The sequence below is a fragment of the Gopherus flavomarginatus genome, chromosome 4, assembly GCF_025201925.1.
Source record: "Gopherus flavomarginatus isolate rGopFla2 chromosome 4, rGopFla2.mat.asm, whole genome shotgun sequence".
NCBI lineage: Eukaryota > Metazoa > Chordata > Testudines > Testudinidae > Gopherus > Gopherus flavomarginatus.
Window position 1 is genome coordinate 148,249,262 of NC_066620.1, and position 25,936 is coordinate 148,275,197.

Below are 25,936 nucleotides of genomic sequence, written 5' to 3' on the forward strand. Positions count from 1 at the left end.
TCAGAACTGTGCCTTGTTGAGCCAGATATACTGATCTCTGCAACACAGACCCAGGGTCTGACCCACACCCCCAAAGCTGCAGACATAACTGAAAACGGCTTAGTAAGTGCTCCTGTCTCTAGCACCCAGACATCCAGCTCCCAATGGGATCCAAACCCCAAATAAATCCATTTTACTGTGTATAAAGTTTATACAGGGTGAACTCATAAATTATCTGCACTCTATAACATTGATGGGGAGAGATGCACAGCTGTTTGCTCCTCTAGGTATTCATTACTTACTCTGGGTTAATTAATAAGCAAAAGTGATTTTATTAAGTATAAAAAGTAGGATTTAAGTGGTTCCAAGAAATAACAGAGCAAAGTACGTTACTAAGCAAAATAAAACAAAACACGCAAGTCTAAGCCTAATACAATAGGAAACCGAATTCAGGTAAATCTCACCCTCAGAGATGTTCCAATAAGCTTCTTTCACAGCCTATACTCCTTCCTAGTCTGGACCCAAACTGTTTCAGACCAACATTATGGTTTCTGGCCTGGGTCCTGCAATCACTCTCATCCCCATAGTTGTAGTCCTTTGTCCCAGTTTCTTTCAGGCATCTCTTTGGGGTGGAGAGGCCATCTTTTGAGCCAGCTGAAGACAAAATGGAGAGACTTTCAGGGCCTTGTATATTCTCTCTCTTGTGGGTGGAAACCCCTTTGTTCTTCTGTGCAAAATCACAGCAACAAGATGGCGTTTGTAGCCACCTGGGCAAGTCACGTGTCCGTGAATGGTTTAGTTTTTTGCAGGCCGATGCAATTGTTTACATGTTAGTTTGAATGTTCCCAGGAAAGCTCAGATTTTGATTAGTGTCTCCCAAAGTTCATTGTCAGTTAAGTGTTTCTTGATAGGACTATTCTGAATAAGTGCCCATTCTCAAGAAGCTGACCAAATGCTTCATTGATGCTACATAGAATCAAATACATTGAGATACAAGGACATAGCCAATACACACATACAGACAGCATAATCATAACCAGCAAATTACAACCTTTCCATAGGCACCTTACTTGACCTCCTTTATACAAGATTTGGGGCAACTATAGGACCTTGGTTGCCACAGTGATCTACACAGTCACAGTTCATGTCAATAACGTCACACATGGTATATCTGTTGATCAAGATTTGCAGGAGAATGAAGCATAGCTGCAGGGATGGATTTTGAAGTGAAAGGCTGTGACATTATTAACTTTAACTGGGGGGGGGAGGTCGGTGTTAAAACACTTTATTTGGGTGCAGTGCACTGTTAAAAAATAGCCTTTATATCAAATAACTCATATTGGGCCTCTTCAGATTAACTAACACCTAGGTTTCAGATCACCTCTGAATCCTCTCACCAGTATCTCAGTCTGAGAAGACTCAAGGTTTCCCCCCTCTTGCCTCCAGGATAGGAAGATCCACCAGTATCTCCCAAGTCTTATGTTTACCTTTGGGAGCCAGCCCCTTTGAGCCTGTTGCTGGTATTAGCCCAATGGGCACCAGCAAATAGCTATGCCACAACTCTCACTCTGCTGTTGGGTATCTGTCTCCCCTCAGTCTGATCCCTGAGGGATGTCTACACTGCATCTGGGATTGAGCCTCCCAAGCCAGGTATACAAACTTGTGGTAGCAAGGCTTGCGCTAGTACAGGGGTTCTCAGACTTTTGTACTGATGACCCCTTTCACACAGCAAGCCTCTGAGTGCGACCCACCCAATATACATTAAAAACACTTTTTAATATATTTAACACCATTATAAATGCTGGAGGCAAAGTGAGCTCTGGGTCTGGGCAGCTGGCTGTCCCTTGGCTCTCCGCAGTGCATTCCAGGGTCAAGGTCCTGTCTGCCCCCCTGGTAGGGCTCAGTGTCCAGGCAACCGACCGTTACCTGGCTGTCCGCAGCAGGGAAGGAAGGTACCAGAGCAGCCAAATTGCTCCCCTCTTTCCCCTCCTTTTGGCTGGACGCCACCAAACCCCAGTTTGGCTCCAGTTTGCTATCAAGCATCTTCCTGGCTGAGACCTAGGATGGGGGACAGTCATTATCTTTTAATCTGAAAATAATGACAGTAGAGAGTTGTTGATGTAACAAGGAACCAAGAAGCAATGCTGACAATTTCATGGCTCACTACCATTGTTTCCAGTCAGGGGGCTCTTAGAGTACTTAATTTCAATTCAGTTTTGTATCTTTAATAAACGGATCCCGTTATCAGGTGCCAGCTGTGATGGATGTAGTTGTTTCTGTGGATCTAAAGTTTTCTAAAGTTTCAAAATCTAAGAGTCTCTAAATCTAATTTTCCTTGGCCCTAGCACCACCTGCCATCCAGGACAGACCTACAAATCAATGAGATCTGTGCATAATTTGCCCTTGCCTGAAGAGTGGTCCTAGGTCTTCCTTAGAAACTTCCTGTAGGCTCAGTGCATGCCTGAATAGGTCCTTACTGCTGTGTGGCTGCAGTGGAAATCATCTCTGCTGTTGAAGAAGCCATTCTCGTATAATGGGGAAAGGTCAACATGACTGTGAGGGCACTCTAGGATACATGAGGATGGTAGCAGAGCTGGCCAGGACTGTGTGGATTTGAAGTTCTGTATCTGTTTAGACCCCTGCTGGAAATATCATGTAAAGGAAGCTTCAAGGTGAATCTCTGGAGTTCCAGAAACCTTTGTCCTATTACATAGGAGGGTACAACATATCTCATGGACATTAGGATTTCTTTTCAATACACGTCAGTGTTTCTTTTGTCCATTATTAGTTTTTATTGCACACTGAAGTCTTCTTATGAGAGTTGTAGTTCAGATCTCCATTCTCTGCTGTTGGCCAGGATACCTGGAGGACCATGTGTCTCATAATGCAGTGTGGATTTCCCTGTGACCGAGCTGCATGGTGCATAATGGGAGTCACAAGACTTGGTGCATAATGGAAGATGTCTTCCAGCCAGGAGAGATCAGGCTCCCAAATTACAACTCAAGAGTCAACACGTCATTATGGGGAACATTACAGTGTAAAACCCCCGCACCGCAATCTGGGTCTATGCTGGTTATGTGATATGTATGTATCTTTTCATCCTTGCAACCAATACCTGTAATCCCTCATAACTCAAGCCTGACCCCAGATGTACAGTATCTTCCCTCTTAACTTGTGTCTATTTAATTTTAAACATTAACTTCAATAAAAAATTTAAATTTGAACTCAGTCAAACAAAGCATTTAGGTTTAGTTCAGTAAACCAAAATCAAACATTTAGATTTTTTTGTGATTTGGGCTGAAAACAAATTTTGGGGTTTCCCGTGACATGGAAATTCCTAATTTTGCTCAGCTTTATATACTATTTTTATAACTTCCTTTATGGCCAATTTCATCCTTTAACACCGGTTCCAATATGATTTGCAGTGTTTTCCATTTGTGCAGTGTAAACCGTTTGTGTTTAAGTACCTAGATGCTATGGAGTAGTTTAAGGATAAAATATTTTATTTAACTGTTTAAAATATTTCACTTGAAAACGTTGTTGAGATAAGGGGACCCAAAATGTGAGATAGCAATTATGACAAAGAAAACACAAAACCATGAAGCAGAGACAGCTTTTTAGACTCAAGTTTTAAAAACTGTAGAACAGTGCTTCTTACACACAGTGGCTTGGAATTTCATGGGGAATCAAATTATCTAAGGACAAATACCTCTGTGCTCCTTCAGTGCAGCAAGAGAATGAGCAAAAGTCCAGAAACTGCATTAAAAAAGTGTGTGTGTTGTAGCAACATAGCAAGGAATTGAGCTATGTAGTTAGGCCCTGTGGTACATACTTCCTGAGGCAAGGTCCTAAGTTGACAGGCAAATTGTTGATGTACATAGTTTAATGCAGATAACTTCTACATTAATGCCTTCTTACGATATCCAGAGACGCACAGTGGGAGCAATAGCATATGGTAGGCAGGAGTGGGGATTGTCTGCACCTCATGTAGTTGGGATGACAGTGGTTGGAAGAACAAGGCTGGGAGGTGTGTAGAAGGGTGTGTATTCCGAATGTTGGCTAGAGAGCCATAGGTTTTGGAACAGTGCTCTATAACAGAAGTTGTTTGAAACTATACTATAAAGAGGCTTTCACCTGTGGCTGACTTTCAGATCAACATTACATCGGAAGAGTAGGTTTTGTTCTTAAATGTAGAGATATGTACATTGCTGATGCACAGACTGTCTTGGTTTAAAAACAATATTCACTTTTTTTCTTTTTAGTCTGAAATTCAGAATAACTCCACACCACCTAATCAAGGGCATACTCAACCTATATCTAATAATACCTCCATGAGCCCTCGCCAGCGCCGTGCCCAGCAGCAGAGTCAGAGAAGAGTGCCATCTTCAACTAACTTTAATCAGGTGCAGCAACCAAGAGTCAACACAAGCCACACTGGATCAACTGTTCTGATTGTCCTTCTGACTTTAGCATTGGCAGCGCTTATATTCCGACGGGTATATCTGGCCAATGACTATGTATTCGAGTTATAAGATTGTCTCTGTCTTAAGAGCAGTGACTTGAATGCTTCATTAAATATTCTGTATTGGGTATGACATGAGAACTGTTTACAGAAGATTACTTTTTTATTTACTTTTTTAAGTCCTTACGAATGTTAATATACCTTTAGGTACATTGCTTAGTAAGGATGACAAATGCTAACATTTCTATGAATACTAACAACTGTTAATGATCCATGGATACCCACTAGATACTTGGGGAAACAATTTGATTGAATATGAGCATAATATGCAAGGGGTGGGGGAACGAAAGTATTATTTGTGGCTACCTTATTTACTGATAAAAGGAGGCAGTTAAAAAAGAGAGGGGTTTTTAATGCTTTTTCTCTGTGGAACATGGGTGCAGATAGTCACTCATATCTGAGTGAGTATAAAACTTTATGTTGGGGAGGGATTTTTAAAAATGAAACGCAATGTCTATGTGTTGCGTTGCGTGTGCTCTCAATTCAGAGGGGGATAATATTTTGTAACCACTTTTATTTACAATAAGACAATTCTAGAAAAATGCATGAAATGTTGCTTCTGAGACTGTGCTCTCTGTGAAAAAAGGGGCCAGAAAATCGTTTGCTTTATTTTTTTGTTTTTAATTTTTTTTAAAGTTCGATTGGATAATCTTTTGCAAGATTTGAATGTCGTCTTCTAATGCTCTCAATTGTATATCTTGCTTTTTTAAATTTGAAGATTATATAAAACGTCTATTATTTCAATAGTTATAAATATGTAATATAATTATTTACCCAGAGCTATTGTCTTTTCATAATTCCAGAAATATACATAATGCATTACATTGAATGTTTCATATGTGCTGTTATTTGCTTAAAAAAAATCGAAATATTTTCGTGCAGAAACTCTGCTATGCATGAGCAAGCTTGAGGGAAGCTTTCATGAAACCCTTCTCTCTAATGAATTATCGCAAGTCAAGCTTCATTTACACAATTTTTTTTCTTGCACCTCATTGCAATACTTCAAGAAAAGTTTTAAATCTAAAAGTTTATAAATACATTTCCAGCATATTAAGATTACAGCATTCATGCGTGTATCACCATTTATTCATTGTAGGTGCTGGCACTTCAGATAGGGGAGTGGTTGCCAACCCTCCAGGATGGTCCTGGAGTCCCCAGGAATTAAAGATTAATCTTCAGTTAAAGATTGTCATGTGATGACACCTCCAGGAATACGTCCAACCATAGTTGGCAACCGTAGATGGGAGCCCTCTGGGCTGATATTGAATTCATTTAGCCATAAAGAACAAGTTCAATGGAATAATCATTTCCCCATTATCTGACTGTATTGATAATAAAGACAATCTACCATTGCTCATTTAAGACCCAAAAGAACCTCAGTAATTTTCACTTTACTAGTGGCAACTATGATAGTTCTCAGTAAAGCCAGACTGTCCCACTCTATTTCTTAGCAAAGATAAAAGTGCTGTAGTCAGCTCTCATATTAACATTACAAAATATACTACGTGCTAATGTACTCCTAAGCATTATAAATAAGTAAAATTTTACACTTGTGAAAATTAATGGGCAAATTACATCTTTTATGTAGTGTCCTAGTGTGAGTGTGTGTTTAATTTATTCACTTGCTAATTTGCAAAATTCAAAAATGGATTCCCAGTGGTTATTGTGAATTAGTGCCCCTCTGCTATACATACAAACAGGATGTATGTACATCAAAGCATCTTAGTTTAATTAAACATTTACAATAAAAGTAAACAGTATGTCTAGATAGATCAGCAGTTACTTAAATCTGGCATTATCTTCAAGTCTGAAAGAAGGACAGTCTGGTTTCCTGTGGTGAAATGAGTAAAAGTATTTTTCTGCAATAAGTATATTAGTTTTGGTAGGAATATATATAAAATCTATAGACTCTGTATTCCTGAAATAAAAAGTTTTTTCCTAGTTGGTACATTGTTTGAATGCACTTGTTGTTCACATTTGCAAGCCTGGGCCCAGATCATCCTTTCCTTTACGAGAGGGCTCTGAAGAAAAAACTATCAGTAGACTACCCTTGCAGAGTTTTTTCCTGATTGTTCCTCTGAGAGATTTGCTGTCACCTTGCAGAACAGGCTCTGAGACCCACCTTCAAACCTAGCAAATTCTCAGGGATACATCCATCAACCAAATTCTGCTCTTGCCCTTTTGCAGCAGAACCTAAGTAAGGCTGCTGCACAAAGCCTTCTGTACCCAAAGATTGGGGCAGGATTGTGCTCTTTTTTTCATAGATTCCAATTCCAGACGGAACCATTGAGATCATCTGGTCTGACCTATATAACAGGCCACAGAACTTCCCAAAATAATTCCTTGAGCATATCTTTTAGAAAAAACATCCAAGCTTCATTTAAAAATTGTCAGTGATGAAGATTCCACCACAATCCTTGGTAAGTTGTTCCAATAGTTATTTACTCTTACTGTTAAAAACTTGTTTTATTTCCAGTTGAATTTCTCAAGCTTCAAATTCCAGACACTGGCTAGCACTAGGCCTTTCTCTGCTAGTTTGAAGAGCCCATTGTGATGCTATATAAAAGAAAGGTGACCATGTTTATGGTAATGTATCATCACTGATGTATGACCACTATTACAAAATTGTGATAAATATTATACAAAATATGTCATGTAACATATCAAAAATTATAGTCTAAGTATGATTGTCCTGTTTATTGCGTGTATCATCATTGTATATGAAGTTATGAAGCTTTGCTCTGTATTTGTATCTCAAACCTGTTGTTTCTGAGTAAACCCCTCCACGCCCCAAGACAGATTTACACCAAGGCTAGCCATCCTGCTTGATGGCCCATTAAGGACAATCACCTCTTCCAAGGACCCCTCCCAATGTCTCTTCTTCAGGCACATGTAGGCAATGAATGTCTCATGACTCAGCAAGAAACATGTGACCCAGGATTCCATATTTATGCCAGTAACTTTCCATTCACATGTGCTGTGAGTGTAAATTGTACACTCTGACAACACTCTTTGTCTTCAGTCCTGCTCCATTTCTCTGGACTGTGATTTTTTTCTAACAAGAAGAGAGCTTTGAACAAAGGACTGATGACCTCCACTCTTCTTGGGTGATCCAGAGAGACATATTGCAAGGTAGCGGAATTACCATCGCTACTGTTACCCTGACCTCTATAGACATGGAAATCAATTGTAATGTATATGATTCCTTAAACCATTTAATAACTCCCTTCTTTTCATTTTTAAAAATAAATCTTTAATTAGTTTACTACAGATTGGTTGCAGCATGATATTTGATGAAATTCTGAAAGTACATGTTGACCTGGGGGTGAGTGTCTGATCCTTTGAGATTGGAAGAACCTAATATGTGGTGAATTTGGGTGTTAAGAACCTTTCATCACCAAGTCCAGTTGTCTGGTTGGTGATTGGAGGCTGGAGTGCCTAGGGGACTGTTTGGCTCTCTGTGAACTAGTGCAGTGATACAAGAGTTCACTTTTGTTACTGGTTTGGTGAAATCTTATGATAGAATAAACCACCAGTTTTGGGGTGTTTCTGCCCTGTTTCTTAGTCTGTCCTGCATTTGGCATTCTCAGCTGTGACCCATACCAGGCAAAGTGACATTTGGCGAAGTCTTGGGCAGGATACACATCATCACAGATCAATTGGGCTTTGGCTCAGAACCCCCCCCCCCCAATGTAAGACTTAAATTTAAGTGACCATGAGTGAGTCATGACCCTATGAAGCTATGAACACAATGTAAGGTCCATTATCTTCACAAAATTTTTTATGAACACAAAAGAACTTACAAAATTATGTGAAGATAAGAAAATGGACTGTACAGGGAACATCTCAGATCAGGAGATGACCAATTTGCTCAGAATAGGAACAAAAGAATGCAAACACTGGCAGCAGTAAAAGCATGAAGAAAAAATTTAGAATGAAGGAGAAGGGTGAGGATGCAGAGGAGAGAGTGTACCAGAGACACTGAGCAGAGGCTGAAATTGAAAAGGAACCTCACAGAATGTGAATGGAACAGCTGGAGAATGAGAAAGATGCTCATGAACTGCAGCTCTGAGTCCTAGACAGGCAAAAGGAACAGCAGCCACAGCTGAATAACAGAGACTGACATAAAGTCTGTCCAGTTCATAAAGACTCTGAATGTATTGAAGTATTTTATCCACCTTTGAGCATCACCTTTCATATTGACAAAATTCATGAAGACCAGTGGATGCCTGCTAAACAAATTGACTGGAAAGGCCAAAGGGGTATCTAATGAATTAGGGGTAAAGGAGGCTTTTGATTTATGTAAAGTTTAGAGAAACTATATTGAATAGTTTAATATTACCACTGAGTCTTATAGGCTAAAATTCAGAAATCTAAGAATTTCTGGTAATGTTACTTAAGTAGATTGTACTCATAAATTTCTTGATTTACATTAAAAAGTGGGTTAAGGGGGAAAAAGCTTATGGTGACTGATAAACTGTTAGATATAATTACTCTGGAAAGATTGCTAAAATGGCTCCTGAAGAAATCAGAGCTGCAGTATGCAATAGAAAGCCTGATTCAGGCTATGTCTACAATAGCACTTCTGTCAGTAAAACTTTTGTCGGTCAACAGTGTGGAAAAAAACACATCCTGACTGACACAAGTTTCACTGACAAAAATGCCACTGTGGACAGTGCTATATCAGTGGGAAACACTCTGCCAACATGGCTACTGCTGCCCATTGGGGGGTGTGGTTTAATTATGCCTATGGAAGTCTCCCATTAGCATACTGCTGTTACGGGGATACCTTAGAGCGGCGCAGCTGCAGCAGTGCTGTAAGGTCTGTAGTATACACATAGCCTCAGTCTTACAGACAGCAGATATCACTGATGAATTTATAGAAAACAGAGCTTGTGAAGGGTGTAAATCCCAGGAGAAAGGTAATCCCTGTACACCCCAGTAAATCTAACCCCAACTTTATTAGAACAGCTCATGGGAGCTGTCATAACCTTAGTCCCAGATTTGGACCTTAGCGTCCAAAATATGGGGGTTAGCATGAAAACCTCCAAGCTTAGTTACCAGCTTGGACCTGGTACCAGCTGCCACCACCCAAAAAATTAGAGTGTTTTGGGGCACTCTGGTCCCCCTGAAAAACCTTCCCTGGGACCCCAAGACCCAAATCCCTTGAGTCTCACAACAAAGGGAAATAATCCTTTTTCCCTTCCCCCCTCCAGGTGCTCCTGGAGAGATACACAGACACAAGCTCTGTGAAACTACACAGAGTGACTCCCCCTCTCTGTTCCCAATCCTGGAAACAAATAGTACTTTCCTATTCCCCCAGAGGGAATGCAAAATCAGGCTAGCAAATCCAACACACAGATCTCCCCGATTTCTTCCTCCCACCAATTCCCTGGTGAGTACAGACTCAATTTACCTGAAATTTCCCAGTAAAGAAAACTTCAACAGGTCTTAAAAGAAAGCTTTATAGAAAAAAGAAAGAAAAATACATACAAATGGTCTCTCTGTATTAAGATGATACAATACAGGGTCAATTGCTTAAAAGAATATTGAATAAACAGCCTTATTCAAAAAGAAAACAAATCAAAGCACTCCAGCACTTATATTCATGCAAATACCAAAGAAAAGAAACCATATAACTTACTATCTGATCTCTTTGTCCTTACACTTAGAAACAGAAGACTAGAAAGTAGAAACTGCTTCTCCAAAGCTCAGAGAAAGCAGGCAGACAGACAAAAGACTCAGACACTCAATTCCCTCCACCCAAAGTTGAAAAAATCCGGTTTCCTGATTGGTCCTCTGGTCAGGTGCTTCAGGTGAAAGAGACATTAACCCTTAGCTATCTGTTTATGACAGGAGCCCAGAACATAAATCCTCTCACCTGAAGGGGAAACCATCAATCTGGGACCTCCTACCATATAAAATCAAATTGCCCAAAGCTTAAAAACATTCCACAACCTGCATCAACAAACACTACAATAAATTCTAATGCTGTCACTTTGTTTACAAATACTATTCATATAAACTCCAGCATTGCCACCTCGAGTACAAATCCTAATCTTGCAGGTATTAAAGCTACCATTTTCATTCCAGAATAGGTGGTGGAAGAGGAAAGCATCCAACCTCACAAATTATATTAGGACTGAGATGTGGAGGGGTAGTGAGGAATTCATAAAGAATGCAAAGGTCAGTGGAATTGTGTGTACTTGATGGTGAGATTTCAGCCTCTGATATTACTTTAGGTAAAAGGGAATTGGTCTGAGAGGGAGATTTGTTGACATATAATAAGACTGTGAACATATTGGCTTTCTCTCTGCTTTCTGTAAAAGCGCTTTTGGCCAGAATCCCCTTGAATGGAAATTTTTTGAAGGTGATAGGGTGGTTGATATTATATTTATTACCTGCTGATGTCTTGATTGGTAATGATATTTCAGCTATGTTTAATCAGGTTAATATCGTGACCAGGTCACAGGAAAAGTATGGCTCTTACGCACGTTCCCTGCATGATGTCAGTGAGGGAAATTATGAACAGGCTAGAGCAGTGGTCTCCAACCTTTTTATGCCCAAAATCACTTTTTGAATCTAAGGGCAACCCAGGATCTGCGCCACCCAGTTGCTCGCTCTCCCCAGGGCAAGCTTCAGCTTTTTTGCCACCCCCAGGGGGTGAAGCAAAAAAAAAATAAAATAAAACCAATCAGTGGCACTTCAGTGGCAGCTCAATCACGCCACTTCATTAGGGACCCACTGCTGAATTTCCACTGAAGACCCGGACGTGCCACCCCTTTCCATCAGCCGCCCAAAGCACCTGCTTCGTTCGCCGGTGCATGCAGCCGCCCCTGGCTCTCCCCACCTTCACTCACTTTCACAGGGCTGGGGTAGCTGGTTGGGGTTTGGGAGGGGGTGTGGGCTTTGGGCTGGGGCTGAGGGGTTTGCAATGTGGGAGGGGGCTCTGGGCTGAGGCTGAGCAGGGGGTTGGGGTGCAGGAGGGGGCTCCGGGCTGGGACACAGTGTTGGGGTGCAGGAGGGGGTACAGGGTGCTGGCTCGGGAGGGGACTCAGGGCTGGGGGTTGAGGTGCGGGTGCAGCAAGACTAAGGCAGGCTCTCTGCCTACCCTGGCCCCACACTGCTCCCAGAAGGGGCCAACATGGCCTTGCAGCCCCTGGGGTGGGGGGGGGGGGCATGTGGCTCTGTGTGCTGCCCTTCTCAGGAAGCACCGCCCCCGTAGCTCTCCCAGCCAATGGGAGCTTTGGGGGCAGTGCTTGCAGGCAGGAACAGTGTGCAGAGGGAGACCCCTATGCCACCTTGGTTGGCTGCTTCCAGGAGTGGTGTGGGGCCGGGATAGGGAGTCTGCCTTAGGGGCACCCATGCTGCACCACTGGGGATCGTGATGAACTGGGAGATCCTCTAGGATTGTGATCGACCGGTTGGTGACCACTGGGCTAGAGAATGTCTCTGTTTATGCCAGTTGAGAATTTGTCTTATGTGTCAGAGGTGGCTCTAAACTTGAATGAAATACAGAAGGAGTTTATTATGGCTCAGCAAAATGATGTTTTGTGAGAGAGGGCCAGAGCTGATGCTCAGAAGCAAGCCCCAGCTGGGGTAGGGAGAAGCAGATTTTTTGTGCAATTTGGTTTGTTGTATAAAAAATCCCCTACAGGGAAAAAACATCCTCATGGTAGGATTTGCAAACAGTTTGTGGTAACTGAGGGATGTAGAGGTGACTTGCTAAAGTTAGCTCATGATGGTCCATTTGCAGGGCACCTAGGCATGGAAAGAACATGGACAAGTTAAAGCAAAATTTCTGCTGGCATCACCTTTTTTTAAATAGTGAGGGATTATTGCAGAAGCTTTGATTTGAGTCAGAAGTGTAAAGAGTTAAAAGAGCTTAGTAAGGTGCCCCTGCAGCCCATTACTAATGATCAGGGAGGCATTTGCCAAAGTGTCTGAGGATATTGTGGGACCACTCCCTAAACCTTTCAGGAATGGAAAGATATATTCTTGCCGTGGGAAATTTTGCTACCAGATACCCTGAGGCATCTAATATTGAGGCAGAGACTGTGGCCGCAGCATTGCTTACTATTTTTAGCAGAGTGAGTTTTCCCAGAGAAATTTTGTCAAACCATGGTACTAATTTTATGTCTGTTGTTTTTAAGCTGTTGTGGGAGATGTGTGCAGTAAAGCACCTAAAAGCTGCTCCTTGCCACCTAGAGACCAGTGGTCTGGTAGAAAGACTCAATGGAACTGTTAGAATATAGATATTCAGGCCTGCCTGTAAAGGCCTATACGTCAAGAATTTAGGTATATTTTTATCACTTAGGTAGTTATAGAGGTATAAAACAAATCAAAATCACGGTCCGCCTGTGTAAGGGCCTTCTCTCACTAGGATAGTTGAAGCCTTGTTCTTAGGCTAAGGCCTTCGGCTAAGCAGCAGGGGCAGACATAAGCTGGGAAGCGTAAGATCACATTATCACATTCCAAATCAGTCATATTGAAATAAGGTGCTATTGGGCTGTTAGGAAGAGGGTCCTGTCCTGATAATGCCCATCACTACCAGGTAAAGAAACTCATCTTAAGTGATATCATCCCGTCTGGCAAGAAATCACTTGTCAATGGTTGTTCTTGTGAAACCCTCATTTCTGTATTGTTTTATCTTTATGGCCCCCACTTTTCTCTTGTTAATCTGTCTGGTTCTCTAACTGTTTCTGTCTGCTATATAATTAATTTTGCTAGGTGTAAGTTAAGTAGGGTAGTATGTTATAATTGGTTAGAGAATTATGTTACAATATGTTAGGACTGGTTAGATAGATTTCAGTAAAATGATTGGTTAAGATATAGCTGAAAATATTACTATATAAACTAGGGTCAAACAGGAAGTGGGCGGAAGGGGAATTGGAATAATGTTTCTAAGGGGGGGAACAGGGATACAGGCAAGGCTCTGCAGCCTCAAAGCTGGGAAGGGGGGACACGGGGTAAATGCTCTGCTGCATCAGAGCTGGGAACAGAACACTGGGGAGCAAACTCTACCGGCATATAGAGATAAATCCGACTGGTGTGAAGGGCTTTGAAATATACTTGCTTGGAAACTAACCTCAATAAACATCGCACTGTCTGCGCTTCGGACTTCTGGTGTTTTGCTTTGTGCTGTCTGCATGATAAGAACCAGGGAAGTGGGAGTGTTGAGGGAAAGCCCTCTAACAGGAATACTGAAGCATATGCTGAAAATGTATGTGACTAGGTGCCAGAATGACTGGGACGTCGTCCGTATTTACAGTATGTGTACAGGAGTGTACCCCAAGAGTCTTTAGGGTGTGCTCCCTTTGATCTACTGTTAGAAGGCAGGTCAGGGAACCACTAGATCTGATTCGTGTTTCTTGGGAAGGCAACACTTAGGAGACAGAGCAGCTAGTGGTGGAGTATGTGTCTCAATGTAAAGAGAGTTTGCAAGGCATGATGGAGTTGGTTCAGCAGAATCTTAAGAAAAGCCAGAAAGCTCAGAAGGCTTGGTATGATAGGCATACTGAGGAAACGGGATTGGAAGTTGGAGATATGGTGCTTATGCTAGATCCTGTGAGAGAAAATAAAATGCAAGATATTTGGAATGGACCCTGTGAGGTAATGGAAAGAGTTAGTGAGGTTACTTATAATGTGAGGAAACCCTATGGCAGAGGAGTTGTGTAAACAGTGCATGTCAATAGATTGAAGGCTTACTCTGAAAGGGAAGTAGTTGTGAATTTGATTTGCTGTGCTGATGACACTTTGTCCCTTTAATTGATATGGTTTCAGAAAGCAAAGAGGAAACACAGCTTGAAAACGTTAAGCTGGGGGAGGGTTTAGCTACAGCTCAAAAGAAGATTGTTAGCTCTGTCAAAGCATCAGAGGCAGACATTCTGAAATTGGCCTGGATTAACTGACAAGATAATGCACTCTGTTCAAACCACAGATCTCCACCTAGCTCCTGGCAGGGCACATTGGGCCAAGGGAGAAATGCATAAACAGGTTCAGGAAGAGGCTGAAAGCATGTTAGCAATGGGAGTACTTACTAGGCCCAAAAGCACCTGGGCCTCCCTTATTGCGATGGTGCCCCAAAAGGATAAAACCATGAGGTTTTGTGTGGATTACAGGAATTTGAATGCTATTGCTCAACCTGACCCTTACCTCCACACCCAGAATAGAGGATCTGCTAGGTATACTGGGGGGAGTGAAATTCATGAGCACACTGAATTTAACTCGAGGTTACTGGCAAATTCCTTTAGGTGCTGATGCCCAAGAAAAAACTGCTTTCATAGTGGAATCTGGTCTATCTGAGTTCAAGGTCTCTCTGTTTGGATTGCAGGATTCAGGAGCTACATTCATGAGGTTTATAAATGAAGTCCTGCAGGTACTGGTAACTTTCGTAAGGGCTTACATAGATGATCTAGCTCAGTAGTCTCCAAAGTGGGATGTGCAAGATGATCCATTGGGGGTGTGGCAGGAGGACCACTGCCGGGGGGGGGGGGAAGGGCGGCTGGAGGAGAGAGGGAACGAGCGAGTGGGAAAGCTGCCCCACCTCCCCCTGCAGGCAGGGCCACCCAGAATGCAGGGGCTTTAGGGGCTGCAGGGCCCTGGGCTAAGGGGGCCCCGGGGCCCTGGCCTGCAGTTCTAAAGCCCCTTTCAGAATGCGGCCCTGAGTCCTCTGGCCCATGGAGGAGCAGGGGCAGCCACGCAGCCAGCGGCCGGAGAGAAGTGGTGCTTTCCCCTTCAAAGCTGGTGGAAAGAAGTGGTCGCTTCTCTCTGGCTGGTGGCTGTGCGGCTGCCCCTGCTCCTCCTGAGTCCTCCGGCCTGTGCTCGCAGGGCCATATTCCGAAAGAGGCTTTAGAACTGCAGCCTGGGGCCCCCTTAGCCCAGGTAGGGGGCAACTCCCAGAATCGTGCACATGGGGGAAGTGCCGCACTGTGCAGAGCCAATTGCACACCCCCTGCACCAAACAGGAGCTGCCCCAGGTAAGTGCTCTGCACCTCCTGCCTGCCCCAGCCCTGAGTCTCCTCCCACACCCCAACCCTGAGCGCCCTCCTGCACCCTAACTCCCTCCCCGAACCCGCATCCCACCCTGAGCCCTCTCCTGCACCCTAACCCTAATCCAGACCTTCAAATCACTGTATCACAAAGTGTTAAACCAAGGCTTTCAGAAATAATGAAGCATATTCAATCATATTGCTCATTAAAAATATTAATAATCATTTTGTTTGTGAGAGCAGAAAGGTTTTTTGTACCGTTAATAAATAAAATACAATAATTTTTAAAAAAAAATTGTTTATTTCATCTTTATCTCATCCTTTTTTAATTTCTATTTTTGTATGTTTTATAATGTACATAATATATTAGTATAGTAGTACATGTATATAATTTATACATAAATATATATACATATATTGGGAGTGCATGCTCAAAAATTTTTTACTAATAGGGGTGTGCGATCAAAAAAGTTTGGAGACCACTGATCTAATTAGCCATTTTCAGCAGCTCTTGGCAAGATCACATAAACCAAGTGGGAATTGTGTTACATAGGCTTAGAGAGGCTAACCTGACAAAGTTCCTAAATGCGAGCATCAAAGGGACACAGTGCACAGTGGGCTGGTTTGCCCTAAGCCTATTAAAAGCTGGCTTGTGCCTACAACAAAGAAGCAGGTCCAATCCTTTATTATTTTTAAAGGGGTTAGTTGATATTGTTGCTCCCACAACAGACCTTATAAAGAAAAGGAAACCTGACAAAGTAGTGTGGACAGAGGCCTGGGAAAAGAACTTCCGGAGCATAAAAGAAGCCTTATCTAAAGAACCTGTCTTAGCCAGCCCTGATTTTGAGACAGCATTTCTGCTATACACTAATGCCTGCAATATTGGATTTGGAGCAGTGCTAATGCAAGAAGGAGAAGGTGATAAGAGACACCCCAATTCATGTGTAAGCAAGAAACTGACACCAGTGAACAAAGTTATGCAACTATTGAAAAGGAATGTTATGCAATTGTGTGGGCCTGTTAAACAATTTAAACCCTATTTGTACAACAGACGGTTCAACATATTAAACAACCATGCACCTCTCATATGGCTGCATAGAGCTAAGGGAACCAATTCCAGGTGGCTTTGTTGGAGTGCAGCCTTAGAGGAAATGTAGTGGCAGATGCATTGTTGAGAATGGGGAACTCCTAAGATGCACCCAGCAGTGTCTGGGACACCCTTTTCTACATCAATTTTGCATTTGTTGCGAATTATACCTGTAGGCCATGCACCGTTCGTTTCTAGGCCAAGGCACAAAAACCAAAGATTTACAGAGTGTCCAAACAACAAAGTTTTATTGCACAAGGTTCAAACAACGTTCGAATGTGGTGTCCCCCTGCTAGTCAGGGAGAGACCCAGGCTGCAGATTACATAGAAGTTATATACCTTTTAAGAGTGCATGCTACCCTCGTGGATTGGAAGCCTTAGCCAATAAACAAGCCATTTTCTTATCTTTAGCCTATTACAGCTAGTCATTGTCCTCATGCTGGCTAGTGCAGAGTCCAGCTGTTACCTTGCATACTAGAATTTTTCCTTAATTATGCTGTTGCAGTTGTTTTCCTATCCTTTTTCCTGTTTCTGGCTTTATCTTTCTTTAATGCTGCCCTTGGGAGCTTTGTACGTGATGTGCTCGCTTTTAGTTAATGATGGATACAAAATAGGGGAACTTACAAAATGGAGTCGCTCATGCTAATTACCCTTAACACATCGGGGGTGTGATGCTGATTAAAGGAAGGTGACCATGTTTACACTAAACCACTGTTGCACAGTTGTGATAAATCTTATACAATATGTCGTGTAATGTATCATCAGAAAAGTTATAGTCTGCTATATATGATTATCCTGTTTATATGCATGTGTCATCATTGTATATGAAGTTATGAAACTTTGCTCTAGGTTCGTATCTCAAACCTGTTGTGTTTCTGGATAACACCTCCAAGACAGATTTACACCAAGGCTAGCCAGCCCGCTTGATGGCCCATTGAGGATAATCAGCTCTTCCAAGGACCCCTCCCAAGGTCTCTTCTTCACGCACATGTAGGCAATGAATGCCTCATGACTCAGTAAGACACGTGTGACCTAGAACTACTGTTTGTGGCAGTAACTTTCCATGCACATGTTCTGTGGGTATAAACTGCAGACTGGGACAATGGTCTTTGTCTTCAATCCTGCACCATTTCACTGGACTGTGATTTTCTAACAAGATGGAAGCTTTGAACAAAGGACTGATGACCACCAATCTTTTTGGGTGATCCAGAGAGACATATTGCAAGGTAGCAGAATTACCATCACTGCTGTTTTCCTGACCTATAGACTCTGAAATCTATTGTAATGTGTATGATTCCTTAAACCATTTAATAACTTCTTTTCTTTTCTTATAAATCCTTAGTTAGTTTACTAAAGATTGGCTGCAACGTGGTATTTGGTGAGATCCTGAAAGTACATGTTGACCTGGGGGTGAATGTCTGATCCTTTGGGATTGGAAGAACCTAACGTGTGGTGAATTTTGGTTTTAAGAATCTTTCATCCTCAAGTCCAGTTCTCTGGTTGGTGACTGGGGGCTGGAATGCCAAGGGGACTGTTGTTTGGCTCTCTGTGAACTAGTGCAGTGATACAAGAGTTCACTTTTGTTACTGGTTTGGTGAAATCTTATGATAGAATAAACCACCAGTTTTGGGGTGTGTCTGCCTTGTTTCTTACAGTCTGTCCTGAATTTGGCATTCTCAGTTGTGACCCATACCAGGCAGTTTGATAACCATTAATAAATATTTGTTCCCCAGATAGATGCTTATAAACTGTAATCAAGGCTCCCTTTAACCTTCTCTTTATTAAGCTAAATAAACAGAGCTCTTTGAGTCTATCACTATAAGACATGTTTTCTAATCCTTTAATCGTTCTTGTGGCTCTTTTCTGTACCCTCTCCTGTTTATCAACATCCTTCTTAAATTGTGGACACTAGAACTCAACAGTATTCCAGCAGTAGTTGCATCAGTGCCAAATACAAGGAAAACAACCTCTCTACTCCTCTAAATTCCCTTGTTTATGCCTCCAAGCCTTGCATTAGGCCTTTTATCCACAGCATCACACTGGGAGCTCATGTTTGACTGACTAGCCTCCAGAACCCCCAAATCTTTTTCAGAGTCACTGCTTCTCAAGACAGAGTCCCCTTTCTTTTTTCCTAGATGTATGCATTTACATGCACCCACCCCACTTTTTGCTTGTGCCTAGTTTACCGAGTGATCTGAATCACTCTGTATCAATGACCTGTCCTCTTCATTATGTACCACTTCCCCAATTTTTGTGTCATCAGCAAACTGTATTCGTGATAATTTTGTTTTCTTTTAGGTCATTAATAAAAATGTTCAATAGTGTATGAAAAAATCCGATCTCTGCAGAATCTGACTAGAAATACACCTGTTCAAAGATAATTCCTGTTTACTTGTTTTTGAAACCTGTCAGTTAGCCAGCTTTTAATTCATTTAATGTGTGCCGTGCTAGTTTTATATCATTCTAGTTTTTTTAACGAAAATGTCATGTGGTATCAAATCAAACACCTTATAGAAGTGTAGATATATTACATCAACACTATTAGCTTTATCGATCAAATTTGTAATCTCATCAAGAAAGATAGGTTGATAGTATTTACTTTCCATAAATACATATTTATTGGCATTAATTATATTACCCTCCTTTCTTAATTGAGTCCTGAATCAGCTATTCCATTATTTTGCCCAGAATTATCTTGCTCCTTAGCCAGCTCTTTTAAAAAAATGTGGTTGCAAGTTATCTGGAATTCTTCATTTAAAAATATTTAACATTAATAGCTACTGTTTAACATCCTCCTGAGACACTAGTGGAATGGAGAGAGTGTTACCATAAAATATGATTACATCATCTGTTTTTCCCCAAATACAGGACATAAATATTTTTTGAACGCTTCTACCTTTTCTGCATTATTATTGACATTTCTGTCATTTCCATCTAGTAATGGTCCAATATAATTGTTAGGATTTCCCCCCCCAATATACTTAAAACAAAAGCAAAAACAACCCCCCCACACACCAAACTGCTGGATATACATTTCTCCTTGTCCCTTTGCTTCCTTAATCAATTTTCTATAATTCCTAGTTTCTCATTTATATTTATTACTACCAACTTTTCCTTTCTTCCTTTTGTTATATACATATTTTTTTTTATGGTTGCCTTCATTTTCCCACTAAACCAGGTTGATTTTTTTAATACACAGGTCTATAATACAACACACACCCAATGCACACACCCACCATGCTGGTCTGGGTTTTATTCTCTTGGTACATTATAAATGTTATCAAATCATGATCATTTGTACCTAAATTACTATTAATGTTTAATTCTGTGATCCTTTCCTTTTCATCTGTCAAGACAAAGTGTAATATTGAATTCTCCTGTCTTTAATGTTTAGTCAATAAACTTCAGAATGACACCTGAAAATATCCTCTTCCTTGTGATAAAAAGCAGCTGCTGTAATGTCTTTTCATGCTAATCTCAAAACTTTTTAACAGATTAAGGTCTCAGTCCCGCAACCCACTACTCACATGAGTAGTGACTTCCCACAGGGACAAAGTTTCTTGCATACTTTCGTATTTGCAGGATTGGAACCGTAGAACATTTAGTTACTGAGTGTCCTAAAATCAAAAAATATTTTATTTAATTTTAATTTTTAAAAATGTAATTATTAGAGAAATCCTAATATTCAAAATAAATAACCACCTTAATGCTGTTAAGCTCTGGGGGAAACAATTTTCTTTTGGAAGAGTTATGGGTTTTTAAAAAAAAATTCGTATCACAAAAACAGCATGCTGGTACAAATTATTCTACACAGCTGACTAACTGTTAACTGTTGTAGAAAAAAATCAAATTCCCTAAAACTATACTAAAACATGTACAGCAATGCAAAGTGTACTGATCTTAAACACAAAACATATTGGCAGCACCATGTTAAAGATGCATATTATAGTGATAAATCTGGGATCCCTAATGAAAAGAGAGAGCCTGGTTTTATACAGTCTGACAGAAGGATAGTACAGTTCTGGGATTAGCGGCTTGAACAAAAAGCTGGCATGTGGAATTGCAGTCTTTTTATATAATGACTTTTGGCAAATATCTCCTTTAGGACCGAGTGGAAATGTTGTCTGCCAGGAGAAACAACTTCTTGAGTTATGGCCAATCACTATGCAGTGAGGAAGGATGAGCTTGGAGTGAGAAGCCCTCAAAAGCCAGTTTAAATTATTAAATCAGAAAAGCAGTATTTTTAACGATGATCACACTGACAAACACAGGGCCCTGGAATTATAGCTGATTCAATGTTTGAACTAGGGTGGATTTGCACTGCTGGAGGTTATTGGAGTGTAGAGTGTCTAATCGCTATTTCCCACAAAATGCCTTATTCTGCAAAACTCATTTTATTACTCTTTTGCTTTGTCCTTCTTGTGGGGAGCAGAAAGCACAGGAGGAGGAGGTGGACAGGTCAGCTGGAGGTGCAGAAGGCAAGGTAAGGAACCTTCAAATATATAACTCTTTTGCTCTCACTACATATACATTAGTGAAATTAATACTGTATAGATGTATACAGTCAGTTCAGTTAGACGTGTACATGAAATTTGCCTATTTTAATTGTATATGTGTCTAGCTTCTATGGCTTCTGAATAAACGTATACAATCTTTACTGCTATCTTCAGATTTAACTGTAATTGGTCATGTTTCTAGCAGCTGTCATTGGTAACCTGGCCATTGATTGTATTTTAGTAAACACAGTCTCAGACATGCACACACAATACTGTAGATACAGTAAGAACTGAAGGTGGATGTAGAACAAGGGTTCAGACCATTCAGTTTTAAATATCGTCCCAGCAATAACATAAGGCTTTATTTTAAATGAATCTTTCGAAGTGCCTTCTATTTTCCTGTGGATGTTTGTTTAAACATCTCTATTATGCAAATCCATCTGAAAATGCATTTTATTTTCTCCTGACAACTTGTGGGGTTTTAGTTAGTGTACATGGTATTCTTACTGCATAGGAGTATATACTGTATCAGTTTTGTAAAGTTATTCTGCAGATACATTTTGGAAAATTATGTGGGAACTTTAATATAACTTTTCTAGTATTATTAAGGCAAGTGTGCACCAAAGAGTTAAAGGTCTTAGTGAAGTTTGTTAGATTTAATATTACTGAGACTGGGGGCGAGGAGAGGTTTACATTAGAAAAGATAAGCTTCCAAACCTGCCAAGCAGTCCAGAGTATATTATCCTTTTCTGTATAGAGTTATGTCATCCAGTGACAATTATATCTTATAAGATTGTTTGCTAGGTTAAGAGCTTGAAAATAAAGTTGGGTTAATCCATCTTATTAAATGGAATCACTCTGACTGTAAAGAGTCATCTTTGTATTCATTTTGTATTGTTTAACATGGCACCATGAACATACCTTTTTATCCACAGATAGTGCTGAGATTCAGTAGACGTTTTGCAGAAAATGTATTATGAAAGAAGCAGAAGCAGAGAGGCTAGTATTGTCTAATATTTCTATTGGTATTTAATGCAGAATATGCAAGCACATGTTTTTAGTGACAGAAAATTTATTCTCTAATTTAGATATCTAGGGCCTGATGCTAAACCATTTACACCAAAAGGAATGCTCTGCCGCTGACTTCAAAACAATCTAGTCCTTACTGAATGTAAATCTCAAGCATCCAGGGCTTTCTTTCAGAATATTTTGTTTGTGAAATCTAATGATTCACCATTAGTACTTGCGTGGGATTCTCTCCTATATGGTTGAATTCTACCTTGAAAAGTTACAAAGCAGCATAAACTGCTAATACACATTTTTACAGTCTGAACATTTCTCTTTTCAAAAGTACTGCCACTCTCTTGGTTAATAAGTTGTTATTGGAAGGTTTCTCTCTTTGCAAATTATTCTTGACTTTTATTAAAATAAACTATTACCTACCCCATTGACTTTTGCAAAGTCGTAATTGTAGAGAATTCAAGATATAGTCAAACTTTTTTCTTAAATACATGGATTATGCACTGTAGAGGACAATAGATATTACTCGATTTACTGTGAATTAATAATGTATAACAAACAATGTGTTAGCCAATGAAAGGATAAATCATTATATTTCAAAAGTATAAGGAACAGTTTTTATGTCTTTCTCCACAGATGTTAAATAACCACCGAAACTATATACTTAGCATAGACCACTATGTCCTTGTGATTTATCCATATAAACTTTCTTAATGCATTCATTACTGTATGTAAAATGCAGTTTATTTAGAAACCCGAAAATGAGAGTCACCTTTCTTTTTATTTATAGACATTTCTGTAGTGCTCACTGTTAAAAACATTTTATGCAGAGTTAAATAGTAGCAGTAACTTAAACATTCCTGATTATTTTGTACTGCAAAACTCTGGTTGTCTTGTGTTAAAACCAAACCTGTGCTGAAAATTGCATGGTGCTGGACTTTTTTTGCCTGCAGTCAAGTGAAACCCAGTTTCAATGTAGGATTGCCATTCCTTTTAGAGAGAAACAAAAATAAATGTCTTTTATTTTTTTTTTATTTTTGTAACTGCCTCATGCATTCTGCTTTGTATTTCTCTTGCTTCTTTTTCTATAAATACATTAGGCAAGAAAAATATTTTCAACTATTGGAGCCTATATTTAAAAGTTGTCCATTTTCCATTTTAGATAAGGTGCTGGTCAGTGTAGTATATGTGCATACTAAAAAGCCATGTACATTAATGGGAGTCTTTACATGTCTTCAAAGACCTTTGATTTTGGCTCTATTAACCCAAAAATCTTTTTGCTCCATAATTCGTTGTTTGATCTCTTTTTAGAGTGTTATATTCAAGGATCTCAAAGAACTTTGTTTAATATTAAGTGACCCCCTCAGTTCCCAGAATAATGAATATTAAAGATGGGTAAACTGAGACACAAAGCGATTAAGTGATTTGGCTAAAGCAAAACAGCAGAGCAGTGGCAAAGCCAAGAATAGAAGCTGGGCACTTTGGCTCCTTGTCCTCTGTTCTTTGTACACAGCTTCTTCTATCATTTTAATTACACAACACAAACCACAGCTATTTTAAAAGAATATTAAACTAATATTATTAGAGTTGCAAAGTCAAGCACTCAAAATCTGGAAAATTCCTGAATTAATAGGGTGACCGTCCACCCCATTTTTAAAGGGACAGTCCCATTTTTTGAGGACTTTTCTTATATAGGCGCCTATTATCCTCCATCCCCATCCCATTTTTTCACAGTTGCTATCTGGTAACCCTATGAATTAAGGTTTCCTGTGCAACTTTAATTAAGCTCCCTTGTGAGTATGCATTATGATACAGTCTTTAATTACATGATTACAAGCTATTTTTTTCACAAGGCTTCTGTCTCATTCAATTCACAGAACGGACAGGGATCAATATTTTCCATCATTGTTCAACATGTGGCATTAGGTCTTATTTATTGCATTCTATTCAGATCCTGCTCTGAAGACAAAATTAATAATTTCCTCATGGGCTTTTATATGGTGCTCATCACTATAGTATCTGAGTGTTTCACAAACATTATTGAATTTATCTTCACAAGAGCCCTGTGAGATGAGGGGGTGATATTATCCCCATTTTACAGATAGGAAACTGAGGTACCGAGAGTAAAATCAAAAGTATCCACTAATTTTAAGTGCCCAATTTGACATACTGATTTTTAAGAGTACTTAGCATTATATAGCTCTTTATTTGTTCAAAGCACAGCCACCATTGACTTCAGGTACAGCTCTGTGTGCTCAGCACTTCTTCAAATCACATCCCAGGGTCTCAAGTTGTGTACCCACCCAGAAAATGAGGAACACACAATTAGTGACTACCTGTGAAAAGTTTGGTTAAGGGCATGTCTACATTGCAGCTGGGAGGTATGATTGTCATACTTGAGATAGCACATGAAAAATAGAATGTGGATGTTGTGGCACTGGCAGCAGCTTGAGCTACCTGCCCTATCTTGGACTGAGAGGGTTGGGTGGAGTTGGGCTCCAGCAGCTGACCCAAGCTGCCACCAGTGCTGCAAAATCCACACATTTAGCATGGTAGCTCGAGCTGAGCTAGTGTGAGTCTGTCTGCCCATGCTGGGAATCACACCTCCCAGCTGCAGTGTAGACATACCCTCAGGCCTGGTCTACACTAGGGTGGGGGGATTGAGCTAAGATACGCAACTTCAGCTACGAGAATAGCACAGCCGCTACTCCCCCATTGACTCTGCTTCCGCCTCTCGCCCTGATGGAGTTCTGGAGTCAATGGGGAGCGTTTTCAGGGATTGATTTATCATGTCTAGATGAGACACGATACATCGATCCCCGATAAATCGATCACTACTCACCAATCTGGTGGTTTGTGTAGACATACCCTCAGTGACTTGCTCAACACCATACAGGAACCCTGTGGGAGAGGCAGAGATATAATCCAGTTCCCCAGGGCAGCATTCAGCTGCCTTCATGACGAGACCAGGCTTTCTGTCCTGGTAATCCCTTGCCTCATTCACTACACACCTCCCAGCTTCTGCACAAATGAAACGAGTCTCCTTTACTACACATCCCTGATTACTCCCCATATCAGGTCTATTCTGTGCACTGAATGAGGGAGGGGTCTTGTGGGAAAGTAGTTTGTGATCACGTAATTAATAATGTTCCTTTAACACAGTTTTTGTGTGTAATTTCCGAAGTTATTTGCAATTACATAGTTAACACAGACATTCTAGGCCACTTAGATTTTGGAACATCTATGCTTGGTAATTTTTCACAAGGATGCATAAGAAGCCCAGAACACTGCTAGACTGAGAAGAAAATTGTGGTATTTCTTCAGTAAGAAAGGAATCAAAACCACCCATTTGATTGTTTGAAGTTTACTGAGTTGTTATTTATCAGTCTTTTTGTGTAAAATGAACATCTGATGAGTGGGTCAAAGGGAGAATATGTCATAATCCTTATGACTTTCAGCAAAGGCAAAACCAGGGGCTCATAACTAAAACTGGCCTAGGACTGCTAACGTAATAAAGATTTGAGATTTCTCTGTTTTTCTCAGAAACAGAACACTATGAACTGCTGAGTCAAAACATTTATTGAAGTCACCAGAGTTACACCATGGATCAATGTGGTGTATTCTGTATGGTGTGGCAGAGCTCCTTCTCTGGCTTGGTGGATTCCATACTTCCTCTTAGGGGAGGGCTGGGGAATTCCTCTCTCCCTGGGAATTTCCCCACACCGCTGGGTTTACTGTCTTCACCTTGTCAGAGCAGGGGTTCCTCCCAGCCTTCCTGACAGGGGAGGAGAGCCTCTTAGTCTCTGGTAGCTCCTCCGGGTGTAGTGGCAGCAGGCCAGAC

General features: G+C 40.6%; 2 protein-coding genes across 3 annotated transcripts in view; both read left to right on the forward strand.

Annotated features, from left to right (window-relative positions):
• Positions 1-7,771, forward strand: part of UBE2J1 (ubiquitin conjugating enzyme E2 J1) — a 65,497-nt gene extending 57,726 nt beyond the window's left edge. The window contains exon 8 of one of the 2 annotated variants that reach the window (XM_050949329.1): positions 4,242-7,771. In XM_050949329.1, coding sequence (XP_050805286.1) covers positions 4,242-4,511 — 270 coding nt within the window. In that variant the 3' untranslated portion in view covers positions 4,512-7,771. Of the gene's footprint in view, positions 1-2,836; positions 3,058-4,241 lie in introns of those variants that run through there. The other variant, XM_050949331.1, reaches the window with a different exon arrangement.
• Positions 7,772-20,934: 13,163 nt separating this feature from the next.
• The window catches only part of GABRR2 (gamma-aminobutyric acid type A receptor subunit rho2), a 64,095-nt gene continuing 59,093 nt past the window's right edge, over positions 20,935-25,936 (forward strand). The window contains exon 1 of the mRNA XM_050949304.1: positions 20,935-21,062. Coding sequence (XP_050805261.1) covers positions 20,950-21,062 — 113 coding nt within the window. The 5' untranslated portion in view covers positions 20,935-20,949. The remainder of the gene's footprint in view (positions 21,063-25,936) is intronic.